General features: G+C 38.8%; 1 protein-coding gene across 5 annotated transcripts in view; it reads right to left on the bottom strand.

Moving 5' to 3' along the window:
* The window catches only part of WDFY3 (WD repeat and FYVE domain containing 3), a 182,604-nt gene that overhangs the window by 51,837 nt on the left and 103,881 nt on the right, over window positions 1-26,886 (bottom strand). For all 5 annotated transcript variants that reach the window (XM_072863213.1, XM_072863212.1, XM_072863214.1 and 2 more), the window contains 14 exons: window positions 25,622-25,734; window positions 23,221-23,452; window positions 20,404-20,504; window positions 19,314-19,532; window positions 15,624-15,805; window positions 13,920-14,151; window positions 10,838-10,998; window positions 9,661-9,772; window positions 9,036-9,226; window positions 7,427-7,579; window positions 4,808-4,881; window positions 4,544-4,705; window positions 3,023-3,117; window positions 1,106-1,226 (listed from right to left, as the gene is read on the bottom strand). In XM_072863213.1, coding sequence (XP_072719314.1) covers window positions 1,106-1,226; window positions 3,023-3,117; window positions 4,544-4,705; window positions 4,808-4,881; window positions 7,427-7,579; window positions 9,036-9,226; window positions 9,661-9,772; window positions 10,838-10,998; window positions 13,920-14,151; window positions 15,624-15,805; window positions 19,314-19,532; window positions 20,404-20,504; window positions 23,221-23,452; window positions 25,622-25,734 — 2,148 coding nt within the window. The remainder of the gene's footprint in view (window positions 1-1,105; window positions 1,227-3,022; window positions 3,118-4,543; window positions 4,706-4,807; window positions 4,882-7,426; window positions 7,580-9,035; window positions 9,227-9,660; window positions 9,773-10,837; window positions 10,999-13,919; window positions 14,152-15,623; window positions 15,806-19,313; window positions 19,533-20,403; window positions 20,505-23,220; window positions 23,453-25,621; window positions 25,735-26,886) is intronic.

Here is a 26,886-nt window from a genome sequence, read left to right as displayed (position 1 = left end):
AATATTTGAAAGAATATGGTCTTTTTTTTTTTCTTCCTTTTTTTGTTTTTTAAAGCAGTATTGCGGAAAATCTCAAACTGGTTTAGGTTGTATGTCAACCAATGCTCAGTCAATCACTACATAATCTACATATGCCATACACGTCCAAAAAAAACCTCCAGACTCAATACAGCCTACTGGGCAGTTGCTTGAAAGTTATATTTTATCAAGGTTTAACTTGACAGTGTTTCAAAGTCTCTTCTCCAACTCACTTATATGACTCTAGTGCCTCATTGAACTGTAATATCATGTTCCCTCACATGCGATTTCAAGGACCTAAAGGGCATTCTAGGGTCAATGATCCTAACGATAACCTCTACTTGAAGCCATTTGCTCTTAACCAAATGAGTAGCTGACTATCCCACTTCTCTAAAAACACAAGTTTTCTCTTCCGACAGGTTTTATTTTCTCTATAGCCACATATGAAGTTATGAGAAAACAACACCAAGAAGTACGTGAGCAAAGCAGAGCGTTAAAGAACTGGCTCTCCAGATAACAAAACTTAAAAATAAAATCAAGGTAGCCAGACATCCACACTTGTTCCCACTGCATCCTACTCACTTGTGATCCTCTGTCCCTCAAAGTTTTAAAATTAACAATCTTACAAACATTATTTTTCTTCCATGAAGTAACAATAAGAAGCAAGCAATCTCCCCACACATCTACTATGTATATTCCTCTCCTGCTGATATTTACTTCTATTGTTCCTAACTTGAAGCATAAGTTTCTACTAATGCTATCAACCATGGTCTTAAACTTTTTTGTTTTTAAAGATTCAAAACAAAAACCAAGTAATGCAATAGCTGGAAGATACATGTTAGTTACACCAGCATCTGCTTAGTACTATCATTCTTGCTACCACAACTGACAGCATACAACTCAATAATCATGCATTCCATTTCTCCTAGCATGCTCAAAGCTAATTCAGTGACATCTGCATAAATCATTCAATAGTTCCTATAAAATAATGTAATTCAATTAGTGAATCAAAAGGGGGATGTATAATTCTTCCCCTTCAAATAAAAAATTATATCTGTTCTCTCTCTCAAGTTTTTTTTGTACTTACTGCAAATTAACAGTTGTCTTTTCTTTAGATGTATACAGAAGTTTCAGAAGGATATCTAAAAGCCTGTTCCGCAGCAGAATAAGATTAGCTGAAACAAGTCCTCCAAAATCATCCTCTGTTCCTAAAAAATAAAGTAGAAAAAAGGGAAAAAAAAAAAAAGGCAAATTTAGGCTTTTGTAACTTGGACTTTTTAAAGGCTATTAATAAATTCCATACGTAAGCAAACACAACCTGATCCCACTCAGGTCACAAGGAAGCCATGCTAAAGTGCAGGCAGCCTGCTACAGACTGCTGAGAAATGCTTGGTGCCCCATTATCACTATTACACAGAGTTTGGTCAGTTTGAAGAATGGGTAAAATGGAATCACAGCTTCTCAGACAATAATCTAAACAGAGGTGGTCCAAATTAGCTAAGCTAGTCACTCCTGGCAGGTAGAGACACAAAAACCATCAAACACGCACTCCACCCCCATCCTCTCCCCCTCCCCCAACCCCACAATACAGTAGTTGGATAAACATTTTGCATTATGCAATCTGGGGTGGGGTGTGAAATCCCAAGAAAAAAAAAACCTGATAGTTCCCAAATCCCTCCAAATCTAAGAAATGGAGAGAAAAATTAGTTTCCTTTTCTTTTGACAGATCCCCAAACTCATCATTAGTTGAAAAACGCACTGCAAAACAAGCCAATACATGCAGCTCAGGACTAGCTTTACAATTATTTTGTGAATCCCTCTTATTGTACCTTATGCTGTCAAAGGAAGACTACTTTTTTACATTATTTAAAAAAAACCAAAATCGCAACTTGAGGCTACGTGCAAAAATTAAGACAGATAAACGGACGCTTTCTGGGCCAAGGTTTTGTGCACAAGTCACAGACGCGAACACAAAGCATCTTCTATGGCAGAAGTACAGCAGAACTGGTGAAGTCCAGTAACCTACAAATCTCATGTCCTTTGCCTCAAAAGCTTCTCTCTCCATTCCTGCACAGCCTGAATTTCTCCCCAAGGTTCTTCAGTCCTCCAGGCAGGCAAAAAGCAGCTCAGGCTGTGGTTAGCCTGGGAAAAAACCATGGCTGGCCTGTAGTGGGAACACCAATCTGGATCTCTCTCCAATACCCACTCCCTCTTTTTCACTAAAAAGGACAAATTTAATAATCTTTGAGACTGCAATAAGCAAAAGTATTCAGAAGGAACAGGAGAGGCACAGGGGGATAATGATGAATGTGTAGACTGCCTAAACCCTGTTCTTTGGGAAAGCAGACTAATAAAGCTAAACGTAAAGCAGAAACACTTCTCTCACTTGCCCCTGTGCACCAGTATATTCTCAAGAGATGTAGAAACATAGGATCTTTGGACACCCCCTTCCAGTTATTTGGGTGACATTCACTGTGGGGCTAAAACATTTCTGTCAGGGAGACTGACTGAAAACGCAATTGCATAAGCCTTTTTTCTTTAGGAAAACAACGGTAGAAATGGTCTCAAAACAATTCAATATAAGCATTCTTGAAGGACAGTAAGAAACTCCCCCCCCCCCCCTCCTTCCCCCCCCAAAAAAAACCCTAGACTGTCTTAATTCTTTCACTTCCTCCACACCTGGAGGGCAGATGCACCTAGTAATCCATTTTTGTCTTTTTTCTCTCCCTGCAAAGAAGCAGAGATGCACAGCTGAACGAGCGAGTGGAGGAAGCAGAACAAAACCATGCAGTGTTAAATGAAGGAAAACAAAACAAGAGTACATTGGTTTTGCACTGCTTTGCATGCAGTACGGAAAACTGAAGTACCACAACTAACCAACAGCCGGGTTATAACAAAATTTCAATACTGCTAATGACACTATTTCTACATTTTAAGTGTTCAAGCACAGAAGCGATCACAAAGTATTTCTCTTCTACTGCTTCTAAGCCACGCCATCACTTACCACTATCAAGCTTTTCTTCATTGTTTATTTCCATGACCACAAACTTCTCACAGACTGCAAATGTAGGTAAAGTGGAAGAGATGAACTGTCCAAACCTTGATGTATATAGAAAAACAACATCATTCATTGATATGACAGATGCACTCTCAGCTATCAATAATTCACGTTAAATATAAAACCGTAACACTAGTGAGAGGGCGACACCCAAAACCATCAACTTTCTCACACCTGAAGATTGAGGAAAATGGTCTCCACCTAAAGTTACTAGCCAAAACCCAATTTAATGTGTAGTAATTAATGGAATCTTTGCAGACAAGTCTGAAGGTAAGGGACCCTGAAAATGCTAGGATTCAAGAAAGGAGACTGGGAGATACCACCAAGTCCTAGTAAAAAGAACACAAGTTAAAGAAAGGAGAACAAAATATTATTCTCAAACCATTACAGCTGAACAAGTATCACATCAAAAACAGTGATTACTTGACTCTGGTATAACATTTATGCCTATAGCTTGAGGTGATGTAACACAAGGTCATGGTTTTCCAAGACAAGATCATGATTGTGCTACTCAAAGAAAGGAGATACAATATATTCCTCTCTCCTCTGAAACTAACCTGAAATGGTCCCTAGCTAGTGTAACTTTTCCCAAGTTATACAATATTTTTCATTTTTATTTCCAGGAAGGAGAACAAGAAACAGTCAGACAGGCATTCTACAATCTGTTTTGTAACCATTTAAGCATAAAATCAACAGTTTTATTCTTGAATCATTTTTTGTCCTGCATAATTAAAACAAAGACAGGTAAGATGTTCAGGTTGATGCTTCTGACACCTTTAATTTTACTTAAAGTAAGAAGCTGAAAACATGACCACTCATATGCAAAGAGTCCCCAAGCCCTGCAATATTTTATCCATTTCCATTATCATGAAATGGGAGATGAGAAAAATCAAGTTTTCCAGGAGTTGAACTCATTTAAAAGCATTTCAAATACTCCTGTACATATGAACTGCAATTATTTATGCAACTTCCATCAGTCAGAATTAATAGTACTATATCTGACAGCCTTAAATATTTTTCTACATAGTGATGATTAAGAAAAAATCTTGAACTAAACCTTTCCTGTGGGAAAGTAATCAAAGCTGCATTTTAACCAGAAGTATCATGATACTCCATCTTTGGAGTATACATTGAAGTAATATTCAATGCTATTGAAGAAGAGTGCTCAGTGCTTCACATGAACAAGGGAGCTGCAATATGGCACCTTCGCTTTTCGCCTGCAGAACATTAAGCCAGTTTAATCATTCAGTCATACCTGTTTAGATACAAGCTGAATTTAATATGCAAATCAAGGCATTAACAAAATTATTGCCTAGGTCTAGTTCAATTACTTCTTAGAGGAAAAAAATCAGTACCTGAGCATTTCACATTACTTACTCCACAGCAGTATTACCATTATGTATTTTTGACCAAGATCACCAATGTAATAAAACCACAAAAGCCAGAATTATCATAGGTATGGGCTACCTGAGCAAGTCGTAGCTGCTAGGGAAGCCTTGAAGCAGAAAGCTCAGCACATTACTAATCGCAGCAATAGTAGGCTGGGACAGAGACATATCTCGAAGGGTCAAGAGCAGTCTTGGGATGAGTTGGAATTCCCTCATTAACTTAGCGTTCTTTGCCGCTTCACTGGAAGAAGGAAAGAAAGGAGGTGGCAATTTAAAATTGGAACACCCTCTACATATTACCTAATCCTGTAAGTCTCATTACCAGGCTGGCATTGGCTCATACCTGGACTCAGTGAGAAGTTCTATGAAGTGCTCAAATAATGACAGATGAAGCTCATAGGGTGCATGAAGCCAGACCTGAAATACAGAATAAACAATTATATGTTTTGTACACAAATCCACTTTAAGATTAAAAACTGGACATTAGTATATCAAAGGTTATGAAAGGCTTGAAGAGATTAAAACTGTTCATCTATATGACTATTTATCTGGCCATTGCGCTCAAAAGCTCATTGCAAGGTTCTCAATTGTTTATTCTTCAACTTCAGATAAGTATTAAATATACTAGCGAAGACTAAAGAAACACACATTGGTACCAAACATATTCTGTTAGCATATAACGCTGAAAACTCTTTAAGAGTTCTTTTAAAGAGTTCTAGACAAAAAATTTACACGCTACCTGGAATTTCTCTTTAAACAGATGGTGCAATAACTCCAAAGGAGTAAACCCCAATAACAAGGCTGATGCAAAATGCCATGTTAAGTTTATTTGGCTTAAGTGAAGATTTTCTCTTTGTAAAATTAACTTACTATCTTCTGCCAAGACTGAACTCAGGGTCTTCCCTGATTTTTTTTTTTTTTTAATCTTTACCCAGCATTTCCTGCACATAATTTTAGATTATTTAAATGATTTAGATCCTCCAAAAAAAAAAAAAATCAATTGTTCAATCAATAGAAGTAATAAAATATATAAAAGCCAAAAATCTCACAGTTATAGCTGCAAATCTTAAAATTGACTTGCTATTGAACAAAGCATAATTAATACTTGGTGCTCTGGTGTATAAAACTGGCTTAAATGAAAAGCTTTCTAGCTTTTGCTTTTCTTCTAATCTTATCATCTAAAATGATCGGAACAAATATTTTCATTTCCCTGTTTAGCATAAGAGTAAGAACATCTAATTTATCCAATGTAAGTGAAATATTTGGGTCACTGATTTCTGAATACAGAAGTAAAATAAATAATAATAATAGAAAAAGTCAAAACCTGAGGCTTTTGTAAAGTTTCTTCTTAGTGACTCACAGACTTATGACTTGCATATTTTTTTATTTTTTTAGTCTCTTAAGTGTATTTGTTCTCCAGTTGTTCTTGGTCTTCAGGGGGAAAAAAGGAAAGACATGAACTAAACAATAGGAAATTGGAACTTTCGTACAGTAGTTGCTGTCTGAGTGACTATATACCATTGATGAAATTTCTCAGCTGGTTCATTTATGGGGGAAAGAAAAAAAAAAAGAAAAGAGAAGAGTATTCTTCAGCAGAATTCATGCCTCACTGTAAAAGGAGCTGGGCTGTGATTCACACTCTTCCCTGCTAAACAATTCATCTACTTTAAGACCTCTGCCACAAATATTACCTCTTATAGATGTAATAACTGCTATTAAGTCTATGTTTAATTTTGTGATCAGAAAGGAAGCATTATTGTAATTTAAAAGGTTTGTTAAAGAATAACTAGTTACATGATACTGAAGAATTTATGTTTAGACATGGCACAAATTTATTTCTAGTTTTAATATTACGCCTCAAAAAAAAAGGAGTAAACTTCGGTGGGTGACAAATTTCCTCTGTATTAGATCCCCACTAAGGTTAAAAAAAAAAAAAAAGGCTCAAGTTTGCCCTTTTCACTTCCTCTTTTTTTGTGCCATAATTATAGTGTATTGTTGATCTTGGCAAGGGGGGCTGGTTGGGTGCATTGAAGACCTTTAAGCTCTCGAAAAAAAAAAGTTAACAGGGCCAGTTGATTTTATTAAAATAAAGGCTATAGTAAGCAGCAGGAGTTTCTTCACAGACAAGACCCTTAAAAGTTTCCAGGAGTGCTCTGAAATACTCAAATAGACATCTAAAAAAAGGAAATGGAAGACACCTAAAAAATAGAAATGGATAACTCCATAAAGCCATTTGTGCAAGATGGACTTGCACTATTAAGTCAGTATCTTATAGCTGGATTAATAGTGGTGTTAGTAAATTTATTTATTTATTTTAGTATATGTGAATCAGAATACTTTTACTCAGTCTGTGTCAGGTACAGATAATGCCAAAGGAGCAAACACTAAACGATGAGTTCTATGCATTGTATAACGCTGTTTATCAGCCTCTATTACATTAGCATTTCTTTCTGAACTTTTCTACTTTCTTTAGTTTAACACAACAACGCTTAAATATTTCATAGGTCGTGCAAGCAGAATTTTAACTGCCCTACTATTAACTTTGCAGGAGACGTATGATAAAGTGATTCCTATGTGCTATGTCGAAAGTTTACCTCCTACTGTTATTTTCAGTATGTTTTTCATGCCTCGATATATGTACTGCAGTAGAACACACAGGTTAAAAGAAATCGCTGCAGAACAGAAAACTACAAAACGTATCTTCTAGAACGACAAAAAGCAGAAACATCTGTGGTACCCATTCATTGTTTCTACAGTGATTCAAGCCATTTCATCAGGAAAAGTTACCAATAATCTTGCTGCTCAGCAAGTACTATACATATTTACAGTACTATATATGAAATAGTAAGTTCTCAGGATAACAACCTAGCTTGCTGTTGTTCAATAATTTAAGGTATGCTCTCAGCACCTGACTTATTCACTATCCAGTATCATCATCACTTTTCTGTGCCGCTTTACGTACTTCAAAATCACAGAGCAGATCCTGGAAGGCAGCAGAATTTGGAATAATGGAGGTCTCGTGCCCGCTATCGACAGTTCCCACCAAGGAAAAGGTCAGATGGAGTATGTGGCTGTTCAGAAGGGATCGTTTCTTCTTCAACAGCATTGCCAGCAACTTGAACAAGTAAACAGAAAAGGAATTAGTAGCCTATGAACACATAGCAACATTGTCTAAGCACAAAGAAGCATGGATGAAATGTCCCTTTTGAGAAGGCCCTTAAAGTATGTCTGATAGTTGATACTCTTGATGAAAAAGCTTGAAAGTGGCATTACAGTTGATTAGAAAAGGGGCACATCCAGCTCATAAAACATCTGTTCTACACTGCAGACAGTATCTAGGCCCTGAAGATTAGGCACACACAGACGCACCTCAGCTCTCTGGTAGTCAGTCACAGTTTAAGACAGCACACGATACATTCTCAGATAGTTGTGTTCCTGGACAGCAACCGTGGACACGGCAGACTTAAATAGAGCACCCCTAGAGTACTGCACGCACAGATGAGAGGATTCTGGCACTGAAGAAAAGTAGCCATGACAACATAAATCTGAATAAGCCTGACCTTCTTTTTTCTCACTACCCTTTGTTGCCCTAGGTATGACCGTAGAAGTTTGTCCTTTTAGTCCTCATTTCTGCTCAAACTTGTTATAATCTGGGTTGAGAAAAAACAAATTGCCAGATGTACTATTGCTATTTCTTATCTTCTGATGCAAACTTGTTAAGCTCTCAACATACTGGCCTGTTCAGCTTCACCATCCTCCTTGAAACATTACTAAAGATATACAGATTTCTGGGAATCTCTCTCAAACCATGCTCTTTGCTGAGGTCAATACAAGTGGAATGTAAGGTTGTATGTATTGATCCACTGACTGCTTATGGTGCAAGGGCACTGTCTAGATTTGTTTGGTCAAAGTAAGCCAAGGTCTGCAACAGGCTACATGGAATAATATGTTTCAACTAGCCATTAGCATTACAAGGTTTGTAAATACGCCACCCAAACCACAGCACAAACTTTCTGTTTCAGTAAAGCCGTCTTCATGAAATACATTGGTCACGTGAGCATCTTTTAAAGTCAGTCAACAAATCCTTCTGCATAACTGATTGCACTTTCCCCACCCCAATGGAGAATTACGAAGCCTTTGGCTTGAAAGCAAACAGCATCACTAACTATAAAGTCTGTGCAGTCTCCTCAAAATGATGATTCTAGGAGTCTACTTGTTCAGTTTTCTTCACGTGTCCCTACCCTCCTCTCTTGCTGGCAGATCACGGAGACAGAAGCTGCCAAGCTTGCAGGGGTGGATTCACAATCACAGGAAAAGAATCATCTAAGTGCTGTAGTTGTGCTCTTCCATGCTATTAATGAAGGGTCAGTTTCAGCACAGCAGCTAAATGTGCACAACTGCTTAGCAAACTTTCCACCCTCTCCTTTAAAAGCCATCCTAAATAACTCATCTATGCTAATCAGCCAAGAGCTCAGTAAACTTAAGAGCAGAAACTCAGGAACCCCAGGAACAGCTAGGACAGACAGGGAAATTCCATCAGCCTGGTCTGTTTTAAGACATTTCTTATGTACCTGATAACCTCTGATTCTTTCCATTTCTTTGCTGGCTAGTGGATTGCTCTTTACCACACAGACCAAGGCCTTCACAGCTGCATACAACCCTTCTACATCCGATGCCATGGCTACAAGTCCCAAAATAGCAGCAGCTCCACCAATGTACTGCAGTGTAGTGGCAACAGGCTTGGGGACAAATGTTCTTACTCCTGAGCATAGGCAGAGAAAAGAAATTAAAATCAAATCAAATCTAATCTAATTCTTGTAGGAAATAATTGTGAATACACGCAAGTAATTTGCATTCTAGCATTGCTTGAATTATGAAAAGAATATCACTAGAAGAACTATGACACCTCAGAAGAGGAGGTGACGGAAATATTGCACTGGAAAATAGTTTATGACCTAAGGCAAAGTAATTAAGTATATTTTCATAATGATAATTCATATAAACTGAAACAAGCATCCCATGTTAGCAAAAAAGAAAAAAGATAATAGTATGTCCATAAAATATAAAAATGTTAAATAAATTTAATAATGTACCATTAACATTCATCAGTTACATGATTTATATTCTAGACCTAAGTTCTTACTGACAAGTAATTAATCATGTTTAAACATAGTAATTCTCAAGTACTCAACTCACCTAAATATCCTATCAAAGCTGCACCAATGGAGCGCGCTGGTCCATTCAAATGCCCTGCTGAGTTATGTAGCAGCTTCACAGGCGTGGCATTTTCATGAGAAGAAATCGCCAGCTGAACAAAACAAGAAAAAAAGCAAGGGCTAAAGGGAAGAGGTTTTTTTATGTAAGCCTGAACACAACTTGTGCATTTTTCTCCTGTGATAAAGAGTGAGTAACATAACAAAACAGAGCTCTGCTAGAGTCGTTAGGACATTCTCTAAAGTAAAGAGAAATCTCCAGTCTCCAAAGTTTAAGGAAGATGAATCTAACTTTAAAAAAAATTCCACTGGATCATGGAATGGTTTGGGTTGAAAGGGACCTTTAAAGATCATCTAGTCCAATCCCTCTCCTGTGGGCAAGGACATCTTCCACTAAATCAGGTTGCTCAAAGACCCGTCACACCTGACCTCAAACAGTTCCAGGGATGGGGCATTCACAGCTTCTCTAGGCAACCTCTTCTAGTGTCTCACCACCCTCATGGCAAAAAGTTTCGTCCTTATGCCCAATCTAAATCCACCTTCTTTCAGTTTAAAACCCTTGCCCCTTGTCCCGTCACTACACACCCAGGTAAAAAGTCTCTCTCCGTTGTTCTTATAAGCCCCTGTATGTATTGGAAGGCTGCAATACAGTCTCCTCAGAGCCTTCCCTTCTTCAGGCTGAGCAACCCCAACTCTCTCAGCCTTTCTTCATAGATGGTCCTTTGTACAAATAATTCACTGACTTTTAATGTACTTTGAAGAAAAATATAAACCGATATTCTGGTTTCCAAATCTGAATCACAGTCAAAGGACTGAGCTATCAGCTTTGGTCATCTGCAACAGTAGAAATATTGTTCAACAATATAATCTTAACTGTTTTTCAACAGGATTACAACTACCATCTACATTAAAAAAGCCAAAATATCTCCAAAAGATATATAGCTGCTAGCAATTTCAAGAATGCAAATAAAATCTAGGGGTACAATCTTCCTCGATTTTTTTTTTAAATTTTTTTTTTTAAAGACATGAAAGTGATTATGGGCAACTCTTCTGACAAGTACATTATTGTTCCTGGTTGCATTGAGCAAATTGCCTTCAAAGAAGTTAAAAGATAAGAACAAACGAGTAGTACGCGTTAACCAACTCATTTCCCAACATACCTGTTTGGCAATAGCTTTACTATCCAACTTGTTGTAAACTTTCCTTATTTTTGCCACTGTAAATGAAGAAACTGACAGTGCATAGAGACCAAAAGAGACCTTCTCTTCTGGTACCAAAGATACTGGAGATGGGTTGATTCCTTCAGACTTCGAATCTTTGCCTTAAAGACGAAATGAAAGTGCATTTCAGTAATAGCATTGGTTGTCTTTTCGGTTTTAAGAGCAAAATCTTAAGCAAATTATATTGCAGAATAGGTATAGAAGAAAGGTTTTACAAATAGCTGAGATTTGATATTGTCTTTGCATACTTGCTTGCTGTACCGAAGCATGATAGCTTCTTGATAGCATGCAAGCTCTGGAACAAATCTGCTATTTAAGATAAAAGGGCAATGCGCAGCAAACATTTTCTTTCAAGGTGGTCTACAATATTAACCCATAGTGGTAATTGGCAGCCTGTGGCTTGGCCAAGCAATAGAAGATGTGGTGCTTCCTCATCTGAATTTTTGGAAGGCAACATTACTCCTGTACTCAATTTGCATACAGCATAAGTAAGGGCTGTTCAATTCCCTTCCCACCTGAAAAAAAACAAAGTAATGAAAAAAACAGAGAAGTATTTGGTACATCTGCATCTTTGCCTGTGACAACAGGCTTTATACAATGGTTTGCTAGGAAAACCACCTTAGAGAATGGTACAAGAGATGCAAGACTGAATAAAGACCAAAAGGCCCAGGCATCGAAGAGAATATATAACCGTATCTTTAATATTTTGTATCCACTGCTCCAAAAGCAGATGCTTCTTGTGAGGCACTCCAAACATTATGACTGACAGCTGTCTACAACGCTCAGAGGAAGCATGCAAAACTCAGCACCTGAAAGCTCAACATAGAGATTCACTTCTGCATCTTCATTCCAGGTCAAAAGGTGTCTGTAACTCCAGTAAAACACATTAATGGAATTAAAAAAGCATGAAGGCACCTCACCTAACACTGAAACAAATGAGAAGCTGGATGTCTACACAATTTTTTTAATCAGGGTCAAGTCTCTGTCAAGTCTCACTTAAGAGAGAGTTTCAGAAGTCTTGGTTTCCCCATAAATGAAATCCTCATTGGATCCTCTGCTCAGACGGACGCCCTGAGAACATTCCTCCATTTCAGTGAACAGACAAAGGAATTCCTTCTCCTGAACTAGTAACTGCTCTCTGAGGGGTCTTTCCAGGACTTAAAGAGTATCAAGTTTTTCATTTTATTTAAAAACAGGACAAACTCTCAGAAGATAGCAATCTTGCTCACTGAAAACAGGGATAAAACTTCCAAAAGAAGCATTGCATGGACAAATGGCAAATCAGACACAATTTCCCTGTAAAGGACAACAGCGGAAGACTGCAAGGGCTCTTCCCTTCTCCAGGATTCCCACAAATAATCATTACACTAATGAAAAACAAGCATTTTGGAAAGAGAGGCCATCATAAAAGGGTAAGATACAGAGCTTCACACTGCACCCCTCATCAAACTCCTTAGGGTTTGGCACAGTGCATATGATGTGAACAGAAGTTTACCCCAAACAGAAACAGGTCCTTTGTTCTGAGGCAGACAACTCCTGAAATACAATGAATCGAGCAAAGCTGTTGCAGAAGAAGTACACCGCCACACTGGAAAAAGTCCGTATGCTAAGAAATGAAGAATTCTTTTAAGTTACTGTGGGCTTCCTGGTGAACATGGCTTTAGCATAAAGGCAAGACGACCTTTAATTCTCAGAAGTGAATGAACAAAGTCACATTCACCAAATTTGCTTTGGCTAATTCGGCACTTGTACAGTGCCAGTCAAAATGCCTTCCAGGAGAAATTGTAGTTGACTAGCAGATACCTAAATCCAGAGTTGCCTGCCAGGTTTGTCTAGCTGTCAAAAAAGCAAGTACGTGACACAGATCTGTAGATGACAAAATTCAATTCCCTAAAGTTTTTCATTCAAGATGGGTGAGGAAAGCTACCTTCTTTTTCATAATACTTTGTTCTTTCACAGCCTGAAGATCATCTACATTTGGGGGTGGGGGGGGGTGTGTCTGTCACCACTCTGTGGAAAGCTTTCACCATGAAAAGCAAGACTCTGTGCGCTCCCTGTACATACTTTTGTTTTCCTACCACTCTTGTCACTCACTGCCTCCTTCCTTGAGATGGCGACAGTTTCTCTCCAGAAGAGCTGGAGAGCATTATGGTCCTCATGGGGAAAGACAATGCAAGGACAAGACAACTTGGTATGTTCCCCATTTTTATTTATGTTTCACTGAAAAGCCCCGTGATAGCCAGGTAAAGCAATTAACATCTTCTGACATAATAATGATGTTAGTGAGGAGGTACTCTAACTACACAGAAAGACAGGGAGCTCTACAGAACAGGAAAATCTCACTAGTAACAGTTCATCTTACCAGAGCTAATGAAGAATCTGTTGTCTGAATAGTTCAAAACAGGGTTACGGACACACATTTCTAACAAGGTTATTCACATCTTTTTGCGTTGCACTCCCCTCAATTTCAAACAAGAACACTCAAAAAATGTAAGAGAATTGCCCATATTTGTTTGCAACGAATGCTTAAAGACTATCTGCTGCACCACAATCCCTCCCTGATTTTTTTTTTCCTCAGATGACCTATTTAGGCCCTATAAACAATGACATTTCAAGACATCTGTGTTTAAAGTAGCGAATACATTGCAGATTTGCAAATGAGTGCTATCACTAGAAACTGACAAGTTAAAATGCCTTTCCAATTTCACTTTCTATAGATAAATATAATATACAGTATGAATAATGACAGCTTTAAGCATTTCTAACTGGTTTAAAACCAAAGTGAGGAATACAAGCACTTCTAGCATATCTCAGCACAAGAACTACCAGAAGTATGTTAAAACAGTAATTTGGATTTCTATCATCCTCTTCAATAGCAGCTACTAACCTTCTTCCTATGAACCTCTAGCTTTTCCTCTCCACTACCACATACTTTCCTTTCTCACCTCTTCTGCCAATACGCACACAAAAGATTCCACTACACCCAGGCCAAGTTACTAGCTGCCATTTGAATTGTACTTACATGGTACGTATACTGCTTGAAAGCTTCCAACGTAATTTGGTCCCAGCTCATAAATAGTGCTAACACCTGGGGCAGGCAAAACTTCCTCCAGGAAATGTGTAGGACCCAAACGCCACACTAATGAAGAGAGCTGGCGCTGTGCAGGTGGTGTGCCAATATAGGCATAAACAGTGCTGACTACAGGTGGATTGGCAGAACCAGACCCACTAGGGCTACTATGAATATAGTGAAGCTGTAAGGGAGAAAAACACAGTGAAGTTATTGAGATAGCATGGGTACCGTGAAAAGAAAGTAGACAGATCAGAAATTTGGGAAAGCAATTTGCAAACCAGGGGACATGCCAAATATGACTGCTATGTAACGCACGGTATTCTGATACAATACAGCAAAAGTCAGTGAAGAACATTAACCAGAAGGTAAATGCAAAGATCAGAAGTTAAGTGGCTTTCAAAAAATGAAGGTGTGTATGGAAACACAGGATGAGAACATGTGAGTTCTGTGCTTAAAAACACTAAAAAAAAAAGGGTGTATCTTGCTTCTAAAAACATGGTGCTTTATGATGGTCTTTTTTTTTTTTTTTGCAAAAGCAATAAGACTATCTCATAACCTTGTGTTCTTTCTCCTCCTACTTCAGTTGGTGAAAACATGCCTTTGGTAATCATGCTGTTTCGAGCTAAGGTGCAAATGTGATGAACTCAATTTGGTAAGATTTTCAGATGGCAATAAAACAAATACACGGAGAAGGTGCTGGCCTATATATAATGGCAGTAACAATCTCACAGGCATTTTCTATCTACCTTGTAAAAATTCTGTTACCAGCTATTGAATGTAGTCACGTATGGCCAGATAAATACTCATGCATTACAGCTATTAGCATAACAAGTAAAGTTACTATAGTCCTCTTTCTGCAAAAGGAATACTGAAAGGTAAACTTTGAAAGTCAAAATATTGTTTTACCTATAGCAGTACAGTAACACTAGCTAATTTGCACCCCACACCAGGATTAGTGTACTCCCTTAAGGCCCATGACTGCCAGGTGCCAAATGCTCTTGGTTATCAGTTACAGGTCAGGAATACTTTATGCTCAGTGGACAGGTCCACAGTGCTCTTCACTGCTCTCTGCTTTTGGCCTCCTAGTTTCTTCCACCTAACAACAAAATATTGACCTTTACAACTAAATGTTTTTCATCTACAATCAGCTAATAACAACACTGGACATCTCAGTGGCTATGACTGACAAGGGGATGCTATTTCTGGGGTGGCAAGAAGGTTGGGAAAGGAAAAACATGGCTACATTGGCAAAACTGTCTTACTCTGTAATCTCCTCATTATTCAAAGTTAGAACTGCTACATGGTCCTGGGATAAGTCTTCCTCAGCTTTTTATCATGCTTCTAATTAATCTAGTCAGCAGCGTAGCCATGCCACACTTGCCTGATATTCAATACAACATCTCCACTTCACTTCAGCATTACTATAGCTCATGCCTGAGAAAGTATTCATTATCTTCTCCTCTTAATAGGACTAGGGCTGGGTCCGAGCTGTGTAGTGAGCAAAGACGCCTTTTTGCAAGGCTCCTCATTTTGGTTTTTGTTTTTGGTGGGTCTTTTTGTTGTTGTTTTGTGTGGTTTTTTACACATATATATGCACAGAGAGAGAAAAATCACTCCAATCAGTAAAAATGAGGATTTAAAGATCTATTTTACCTTAACAGTATTAACAAGCTGTCCATCAAGGTAGAGTGCAGCTGTGCTGTTCTTTAGCATGCCTTTACTCATGACCAGAACTAGATGATGCCACTGGCCTTCCACAATGAGGTCACCACAGCGAAAACGGGCACAACAAGGAAGAATTTCATAAAACGACGATTCCTCACTGAAGTCATCGACTAAAGGGAAAGTACCAGTTAGTGGACACCAGTAGAAATGTTATTAGTCTGTTTTAAGCTGCTTATGTCATTAGACTTTATGTGAAACAATCTACAGCAACACATTAAAGCCAAAATTTTAGAAAACACGTAGTTAACAATGTAACCAAAAATACAATTAACAAGATATGAATGAAGTCATATGATTAACAAGATATGACTTTAGATTTTCAAATAGAAGAACTGAAAGAATGAAATCAGAATTTTTGAGAAAGTATTCAGATCAAATTGTCACAATTTGACAGGCTGAACGTCATTAGATACTTGCACATTAACAAACCAGTAAAGTTTTGGTAGTATCAACAACGAGTCTCTTCTTCCTTTGCCTTAATTCTTCTCTAAGAAAATTCTCAGGATACTTTTAGACTTTTGACAATTGTGTTGTACTTCTCCCCTTCTATCCTCCCTTTGAAATTTTAGCTGGAGTGACCAGTTTGCTCAAGTTGTACTAACCTTCTCATGCCACTATGCAGGTCACAGAAATATTTTTTTGTTGTTTTTCTAAAAATGCTTTTACAGCACTAGTCAGCAAGAATTAACAGATGTCTCTCCAAACCTACAGAGCTATTTTTCACCTTTCTCATACTGTGGAGAGAAAGATATCCATACTTCTTGGACTTTCTCCTCACACTTTTCCCTGCTTCGCCGTGGTCTCCTCCACAGGCCCTACTACCTGCTCCAGTGTGGTCTTCTCCAGGGGCTGCAGGGGATCTCTGCTCCAGTGCCTGGAGCACCCCCTCCCCTCCTTCTGCTCTCACCTTGGTGTCCTCAGGGTGCTTTCTCTCCCATTTTTTAACTTACTCCTCACTCCATGCAGCATTTCACCCTCTCTTTACATGAGTTTTCCCAGAGACACCACCAGCTTGGCTGCTGGGCTCAGCTGTGCCCTGCAGGGGGTCCATTGTGGAGCCAGCCAGAAGCAGCCATATCCAGGCACAGGGCAGCCCCGGCCTCTTCCCACAGAAATTGCCTCTTGCCCCCCCAGCACCTGGCCACAGACACTAAGTATAAGCTTGCCACTATCTTGCGTAAACAATTAGGTCACACACAAAAGAAGATACAGGTAAAAAGATTGCCTTTCAAAGCATCTGCGTCAGAATCATGCTAAATTATAAAGCATAAGTGAAGTTAAAGATGAGGCCAAAAGCCCGAGACTTCTTTTCCTTAATAAAAGCCGCAAATAACGCAAAAAACTACTGAAAGGGTAGCTCAGGGCTGAGACATTTGTGCCCAAGTCAAAACGAAGACTTCACAACGTCTTGTTCATTCCATTTCAGTACTGTAACTGCAGCGAGTCACCCTTGCCTTCTCCTTCACTTTATCAGCAATGGTGTCTGGGTCTTAAGGCCGCTGACCCAACACAAGCACCAGCTGCTGTGAGGTGAGGTGAGCTGCACCTGCGGCTCCATCAGCTACCCTCGCACCAACAGTGAGAGGAGTCGGAGATGGATGCCTGCCTTCCAGATGTGCAGCCAGAGGAACCCACTCCGAGCCTCTCCGCAGGAGCTGCAAACCACAAGCAGCTGACCGTCCATCCCCAATTTGCACACCTATTCTCTTCAGCATTTCCCAAGTCTTTCTTCACTAATGGGTAATGAATTCTCTTCTCCTGAATGTTGAGATACACTTTAGTTCTCAGCACACATTTTTAAAATTTTTCTAAAAGAGATTTTTTGACTTCATACCAGAGGGCATGATCAGTTTGCAGGTACATTAGCTTCTCCATCACAAAGCAGAATGACCCACAATCTACTTGAAAGCCCACTCCCCCCCTCTTCTTCCTCCCCCCCGCCCCCCCCCAAAAAAAGACAAAGCTTGAAAATTCTCCACCAGGGAACGCTTCAACAGAAAACAGGAGCTTTTCAGATCTCTCTTCATTCTCTCCTATAGAAGGAAAAGAAACCGCTAATCCTCTTACCTCAACGGCCACCTGCACAGGGAGAACACTCATTTCTTTAGAAATAACACAAGGAAAATGATAAAAGCAGACTACTTAGAACTAACTTTCAGATACAAAGTAATCTCAAGTTCTTTTTCTCAGCCAAACACCTTTGAGCACAATTCTCACTCACAAGAAAGATCCTTAAGCCACCCCATTTATTCTTATAATAGACTGTCAGCACTTGCAGTCCCTGGGCTGGCAGGCCTGCCATCTCAGTTCTTCAGGTACTTACCTGCTCAGCACTTGACAGTATACCACCAACTACAACTCCAGTAAAGCAAAGTATCCTGTTCAATTAAAAAAGTCTTTGTAGTCAGAGACCTTCATATCTTCTGACAAAGCCTCTTCAAATCCAATCTCTTTTAAACAGTTAGATAATAGGGGCTTACAAACTAAAACCATAGGATCTATAGCTACAGTGAAGGCTAAAGCAATAAATATGAAGATAAACTTATATAATTCTCTCTTGTAAGAATTCGGTCTTATGAGAAAGAAAATACTGTCAATATCTTTGTAATTTAAGAGGTTTAGTTCCTCCCTTATACTATAGGTCTTCAGCTCTTAGGTTTTGAACCTGACTTCTATTAAGAGAAACTACCTCAGTTAACGATGGGAATGTCTGCTTATCATGAAAATACGGAATATTCTATAACAGTCTGCCTCGCTGTGTTGTATGAATTCTTTATTAGTGCCTGCTACTCAAAAGGAAAGAACAGAAGCAGGAACAGATTTTTGATGACCACTTGTAACCCAGCGTGCTGGTCTGGTACAGAGCTAAGGCTGAAACATAAGCAGAAGGCTGACCTGCTCCTCTCCGCTCCTCCACAGCCACAGTGCATAAACAGCCTGTCAAAACGGACCATTTTTGGAGGATCTGATAGAGGACAAGGCAGGAGACAGGAGACAGCTAAGCCTGAAGCCCTCGACCGCACCTATAGCTCTCTCTAGCAAATTCACTGGCCTCACTAGCTTCACTTAGATCTTCACCACACCTCCTGTAATTCCACGTTTGATCACAGATACGGAATGAAGTTACAAACTCTTTCTGAAAACTAATCACAGCATTAAAACATGAAGTGAATGACTGATCGCCTTCAAATAGCCCTCCAGCATTGGGACTATCCAGATTGAAAAAGCCTTCACAATCTGTTAGTTTACTATTTCCAAACTTCTTCAAAGCAAAGATAGTTAACATCTGAACCTCAAGAGATGATGTCTAAAATGAACAATGCAAGACAAATAAAAGGCAAAAACCTTCCAAAACCAATGACGTAATCCCTCCTTTAAATATATAATATTTGGGGGTTTGGCAAAAGTATTTCTTTATGTGCAGATATTGACTCTTTGGAAATTATAAAAGCTCCTTAATTCCTACATGAATGTTTACATTTTACAATGTCAAAACCCATGAGGAGCTGGTAGAGCTGCATCACACACAATTCTTCTAGATACTAAGTTCAAAATAAACTTGCTGTTGCATCCCCATAATATTGTCAGGATTAGCTGATGACACAACACAACTCTTACCATAATTTTGAAGCAATTCTTCTTTAGTTGAAACAATCAGTGACCGGTCTTTTGCTGAGAGGACAATGGCAAGGCATACATAATGCTGCTCCGAGGAGTTTGCACGCCGCACTACAGTAAGAAGCCTCACAGGATGGTTATTAGGAGGTGTACTAAAATGTTCAATACAAAACCAAGTTGAGTAGCTTAAACCAGACGGCGGTGGGAAAAATCTTTCACCTGAAAACAAAAATGAAAGCCCATTATATAGATGGAGTAGCTAGTACTTAGGATACCTACTTGTTCCTGTTCCTTTTTTCATATCAGCTCAGCTGATACCAGCTGTGCTTTCTCAAACTTTTCCTTCATGGACTTCAATGTTACTTTCATTTCTGACTCAAGCTTGGAGGAAAGCCACATAAAGCTAGCTCAGAGGGGTTTCTTTCAAAACAAAGTAAAGCAAGAATTGCACACTATTCCCTCCTATTCTAAAAACAAAAATCAACTCTGAAGCTGTGCTTGTTCAGAACAACCCAGTTTCAGTTCCCTAGACAAAAAAAGTGCAAATGGATCAGGCCCTCAGAAACTGCTAATATCATGATTCAGTTAGCCCGGCAGCACACCAGGTTCCTGTAGGGTGAACAGCCTACAGTGAACAAGTATAAGGGATAGCAAACAATTTAAATGGGATTTTTGTGATGATGTGTGTAACTACACCTCTGATAAATTCAGTCAAGAATTCAGCAGAACAAAGCCACGAGTACAGCATTACAATGTGTTCCATGTTTCCTATGCTCTTCACACTACTAGCTCAACTTGTTCTTAATGCATCCAGGTTCATTACTCGTACACTTCTCTTGATTACAACTTAACCTTCTCCTGGAAGTCTTGTATTTTAAAGCAATCACACATTTGTATTTTATATTGCTTTTCATTGACTTGGGGGCAAAAAGCAACAGGAACACACACACACACAAAAAGACACAAGAAGTTCTCAATTATGAGTGTACGATATCCAACATCATACTATCACTTCATGGCTAACAAAGAAATATAAGAGAACTAAACATCAGATACAAAACACTACTAATGGTCATACTCGAGTACTTACCAGTTCCAATTCCACTGACAACCGCACCGTCAATAAGTCCTGTTGTAACAGCATTATTTGTAGGTGCATTATGGGGGGCCAAACTTGGTAAGAACAGGCAGCTGTTAAACAGAAGACCAGTAACACACTAGAGTTTATGAAAGTCAATAAAACCAGAGTTCAATACAAACAAAATTTAGCCTAGGAAAATATACCGCAAGCACACCATCACTCTCCTTGTCTGACTGTATTCATGAAAAGTAGAAATGAATTCTCAAGATTTCTCCTGGTGAGGCTAAGTAACCTCCAGTGCAAAGAGCTTTGGCAGCATATGTCTGGTGCAAAGGTGGAGAGACTTATGCCCACGTGGCTCCATAGTGTAAAATGCTCCCTTGTGGGCAACCATAACTCGCTGCAGCCTTTGAGATGTTCTGGACTCTCAGAGAGACTGAATTAGCTAAACATTCAAAGGATCTGGTAATTGCGTACTATGGTGTTCTTATTTTAAGTACGTATGCTTTCACAGTAACATCATATTTCATGAAGTTAGCTACACTTGGTCCTTTCAAGAGCCACCAATGCTGTGGACACAATGGAAACAGATATAAGGAGCACCTCCCTTAAGTACTAAAAGATTTTAAGAGCCCAAATGGTTTCAGTGCCCAGTCTACCCAAAGTGGAGTGAATACCCAGAGGAGCTCAACTTCCAGTTTGTATAGATTGTCCTACTGGAGGCAAAATGACTGCTCTTCCACTTGCTGAGGAATCATCATTTTGTTGACATTTACACTTGAGCAGGCTAGTTTAAGTATACTGTAGCTGAAGTTGCCCGACAGAGCTAGGAGTTATTTTGCTCTCACATAAGCTATAAAGACTTAACTTGACCACCCATCTTGAAAGCAAGAGCAGTCCATGGTTCTGGTCACTATCATCTTCCTTTTGATTACAAGTTCTCATTATATCCTTCTCCCTTCCTCTTGAAAATGTTCTTCTCTGGGCGAATCCCCCATGGTCAATGGTGTTACAAGCATGTTCTCTCTAAGCAGATAACTTGCAAGGGTCCGCCAACTGTTGAGTTCATGAAACACCCTGGCACTTTAAAACAGACCAAAAAGTTTTTCTGTTTTTTTTATTCATTACAGCAGCATTCTTAGGTGACTTGTTGAAATGACAAGAAGTCACAGTTGCATTATGTGGATTACTTTTGGACACGTTACTAGCACCTACAAACCTCCTGGAGCAACCACAGTGACAATTCATTTTGCCAGCCTATTTCAATTTCAGCCAAAACATTTTCTTTTCTCTTATGAAGGATGTAGCTTTGAGCATAATTTGTTTTCAAACAAAAGTCTGTCCCTGACTATACTGGATATGAAAGCTAGATGAACAGGCACTGCATCCTTGCTTTGCAAAGCTGAAAAGAGAATGCAGAGCAGCAGAGCTCCCCAAATATCCAGGCTGGACTGTGCTCTCAGACCAATCATCCCAAATAAGCTGGAACAAGTGCACTAAGGTGCAAGTAGCTCTGTCGAAGGCCGTGTCAGGACAGAAAGAGATTTAAGAAACACAGTAGTATAAATATTAGGTCGGGGGGGGGGGGGGGGAACCACACACAAGATGAATGATTCTGTCAATTGGAGCTGTTTCTGGTTTTATGACATTGTGGTACAGCTGTGGACAACAGATCACTTCTACCTCTTCTCACAACTCCTTTAAAAAAAAAAAAAAAAGAGCCTAAAAAAAAAAAACATTGAGGAGCTACTCATCTCATACAAGAACGCGTCACAACTTTTGGGCTTCACAGCAGTTGTAATTTTTGGTGGCTTGTGTCACTAAAAACCTTTTAATAAAGCTTCTGGTCGAGGTTTTTAAGCTTCCAACCAAGCTTCTGGGAAATTCTGAACAATTACTTATGATTTGAGGTGCCACTCACAATTATGACTTGCATGTACCTCACAACACTGTCCTCTGAGATACTGGCTTTCGGCCTATTTGCAAGCCTCTGCCTATGAACCAGTCTGCAGGCAGTTAAGGAATACCTGCTCCTTATATGATGGGTTTGAATTTTTATAGCAATTTGAGATATTTACCCCTTAGCACAGGACAAAATGAGTGTTTTGAGGTTTTTCTATTCCATTTTTATAACCAAAAAGACAAAACATTTTCCTTAAACAGATGCTGAGAATGGTGCCATATATTCATCTTCTGAACAGTCGTTAAATCACATTACACGAGCCTCATAAAGTGCCTCACTCATCAGGTGGTTAATTAGAAAGAGAAAAAAAACAGTAAATGAAAGTGATACTGGGTGCTAAAAGACAAAATGAGTTGTTATATTCAGGCTGCACCTCCAGCTAATAATAGTTTTTTTCCAGTTATTTGGACTCAACATGGCTTCCTTCTCTGTTTTACTTGTACTTCCACTTTGCCCACTTCCTCATTTCCAAGTTCTTCAGCAATTTTAAGTGGGTTTCAGAGCATTTGGGCCATCCAAATGTTGCACATAAACCCTATCAACTAATGAGTTTCTGCAAGGGTATGTTGGCATTCCTTTGTTTTTAAAAGGCATGTGAAATACGGAACTGAGAGGGTACTATCAACATTTAGATACATACCAACTTCTACTTTCACATATGGCAAGCAAGTGTTGGTTTCAAATCATTAATGAAAGAGTGGAAATTTATTTGGCTTGAAGTATTCCTTTCTTTTCTTTAAAGAATTCATTTGTCTCTGGTTTGCAAACAGTCCATTAAAAATTACAAGTATTTCTTTGAAAGAAGAAAGCAATAAGACACTGCACTGTGCCCCATGCTATTTGAAAGCACTGTAGGACCTTACCCGAACCCTTCAAGAGACGTGTCAAACTCTATGAACGCTGGCGTAACCGATGATCCGTGAAGCCTGATATCATGTGGGGTTGTCATGGAGACCAAACACTTCACTCTCGTCAGGGGTACTGTGCTCCCTTCTGCTGGCTTGAGCAGGCTCTTGCTTATCCGATAGTGGCTGTCTTCATGCAAACTGAAGACGCTGTCAGAACCCAGACCTTCCATTGAGGTAACCATGCTATCTACAGTAGAAGCCAAGAAACAACACAGCATTGCAAAAGGGAGGCATTTTCAGGCTATTTATTTGGACTTTTCAAGTACTGCTTCCAGGACAATAGTTGAATTGTCAATCATGGTCAACTAGCTCAGCCTCTCAGTTAGAAGATTATGAGTTGGGAATTATTGTTCTTATTACAAAAACATTCAACTAAGGCAGACAGACAAGCATCTCTCTGCCTCAGTTGATTAACAATGTGCAAGGTATTATGGAAAGTCTGTGGTAAAGCCAAAAAATTGAACCAAGAGGCCTTCCCACTACCTAACATAGGGAAAGCGTCCCTTTCGCAGAGGCTGCGTTTCAGGTGCATTCCTGCTACCTGACTTAACAGGCAGGAAAAACTCTGCTTCATGTTTTTCAGATGCAGTAACTCTGAGCTAGAAGTCTCAAAGCTCTCAATAAGCAGAAAGGCTCAGTAAGCTTAGCTTAGGAAATTTAACATAACTTGCAGTATTCAGAAGCTAGCTTTGCCTTCTCTTTCCTAGATTAAAAACTTTTCAGACTCACATTTTCACAATTTTCATTGTTTACTTTCCCCTGTGATAATACCCTATTAAAAATAAATAAATAAAGCGCTGGCCAAGAGATAAGTTGAATCTCTCCTTCCCTCCTCTTTTTAAACGTACTGAACCTGATGACATAATGTGAATTCAGTTATTTTATTTATTTCATTATTTAATGCTTGTAATTCAGTACCATCCAGGATACTTTCTAGTTCCTTTTAAATAATTCAAACATTTTAACTATGTGTTACAACTGGCCATACGATGACTGAGTTGACACCTAGAAATAAATACCACATGCTTTGGAAACTTATAAATAATTTCTTTGTATTACCATTTACTGAGACTCTTCTATACTACACGAACAGCTATTCCCAAGCTCTACAGGTCATGGATAATAATAGGAAAGAATGCATGTGGAAGAGAGGTTCAGATCGGCTGTAGGAATCCACCGGTTACAGACATTCAGTGCAGTTTATCAGATTCATTCATTAAATGGCTGGAAAACAGATTTAACTTTCCAGTATGATAATCAGAGCTGATGTGTAATTGCTGATAGAATATGAAGTATTCTATCAGATGGATGAAATTCCATGACAGAATACCACACAAAGGTATAATGAAAATTTCCACTACATACACGTAAGTATGTGTATCTATGAACTAGGAATATCTAGTGAATATCCTATCAAAATACATTGTGAATACATTCCCACAGTGTTAATTTCAGTACTAAAACTGAAACTGAGCTGTCGTGGTGTCCCTCCCCCCTTCCTTTTTTTTTTTTTTTTTTTTAAAGCTGATGTAAGTCTGTCCTTTTTCTTGAAAATGTTTAAGTTACTGTGCACTCATGATTCAGCACATGCTTACCACATACTATTAAAGATTTCAATTTTAATATACTAGGAAAGTAAACATATTGAAAGCAAGCAATGAGTAAAACCATTGTAAATATTTGAAATTCATGAATTTCATGAAAAATTAATGAATGGTTAAAAAGAGACTGCTGAACTTTAAATAATTAAGAGTGGGTGTTCCAACTCCAAATTCTACCTCTTTATAAGAGAAACTATTATTAGATTGAGGTTCTGCCAGATTAGGTAAGTTGTGCTTTTTTTTATTTTTAATTCTTTCTATTTCTTTCTCATTACTAGTGATGCTAATGATGAGCCAGGTTCTTGAGTCTAGCTGAAATAAATGGAATTATGCTTAAGTGTAGGAATTTCAGTTATTTTATCTGACACCTTACTGAACCCATGAGAGACGCTACATAGATCTAATGACATGTGATGTGCACATGAAAGTATCTGAGAAAAATATTTTTCCTTTTACTGTTAAATAACTACAAACTCAGAATCTACTCAAGACTTAAAAGCAAACTACTGTCATATTTAATAGTTACAGTTCCTAAAATAAAAAATAATTACCTCACTGAATATATATTAAATACTACATTCCCTCTGCTTTTAGAACTTTTTCCAATCAAACTGTTCTGATGATTTCACATTCATACAAAGCCAGGACGAAGCTCAGTTTTTCTGGATGCTTATCTACAAATTTTATGTAAGTATGTAACTGGGAGATGTCAGTGAAGCATTCTTTACGCAAATTTCTAGCACTTCAGCACCTACTTCTCATTTCCGGTTCAAAACTCAGTGAGCTGGGTTTGTGCACTCGGTACTGTTTCAACAGCTTTTTGTCCCAAGCTCCGCAATTCAAAGGATTTCCCAAGCGTAAAAATTCCCTAAGAAAGAGAATAGAAAATTTACAAATCATTTTGTCTATTTATTTGCCTAGAATGGCACCAAACCTAATACCGTTTTTTAAAAAGACAGTAATTACTTGTAATAAACATAACTTTTATCTAAGAAAATAAATAAACTAATACATAAATACAAGAAACACATTTGATCCATACTATTTAAGTTTTGAACACATGCTCTCAAAAGTTGACGTTATTTTAACTGATCAAACAATTTTGATAAAGCTCCCAATTCCCTTCTCTTAATTCTAAAGACTTGGCAGGAGGCTGCTGCATCCTGTAGGAGAACATCAGGATGCTCACTGATGCACATTCAGCAAGCTGAACTCACCTGGAAAGGCACACCACAGGTTGGAGTAAGTGACCTTAGTTTTGTTTTATCTGTGTGTCCTATTTGGCTGGGGGATAGTTTCACAGCTATCAACATCTATATCTACAGATAACTGTAGTATCTATAGTTACCTAGGCTACCTACCTACAGCTACCTAGGCTATCAGTATCTATGCTTAGGGAAGCTTAAGTCCCTGCGATCCGACTACCAGCAAGCATGCTCCCTGCAGAATCATTTCTGACACGGCTACATGCCACTGAAGTGAACCAACCAGCTGTCCTGGCTGCAGGTCAGCCAGTCGGTGATCCATAGGAGATAATACAATGAAGTTCCTTATTCCAGCTGAGATCTGAGATCACAGAATCACAGGATGGTTTCGGTTGGAAGAGACCTTTAAAGATCATCTAGTCCAATCCCCCTCCTGTGGGCTGCGACATATTTCACTATATCGGGTTGCTCAAGCCCTGTCCAACCTGACCTCAAACACTTCCAGGGATGGGGCATTCACAGCTTCTCTGGGCAACCTCTTCCAGTGTCTCACCACCCTCACTGTAAAAAATGTCTTTCTTATGTCCAATATAAATCCACCCTCTTTCAGTTTAAAACCCTCGCCCCTGGTCCTGTCACTACACACCCAGGTAAAAAGTCTCTCTCCGTCACTCTTCTAAGCCCCCATATGTATTGAAAGGCCGCAATACAGTCTCCCCAGAATCTAGCAAGCAATCCAAAGCATCATACAACTGCGTGGGTATTTAACAAATGGTTCAAAATTTGCTCATAAACTTTTCAAGCTTTCTTTTCGA

This window comes from Ciconia boyciana, chromosome 5 (assembly GCF_034638445.1).
Source record: "Ciconia boyciana chromosome 5, ASM3463844v1, whole genome shotgun sequence".
NCBI lineage: Eukaryota > Metazoa > Chordata > Aves > Ciconiiformes > Ciconiidae > Ciconia > Ciconia boyciana.
The sequence above is the reverse complement of the archived record's forward strand: the minus strand, read 5'-3'. Positions and strand labels throughout refer to the sequence as shown.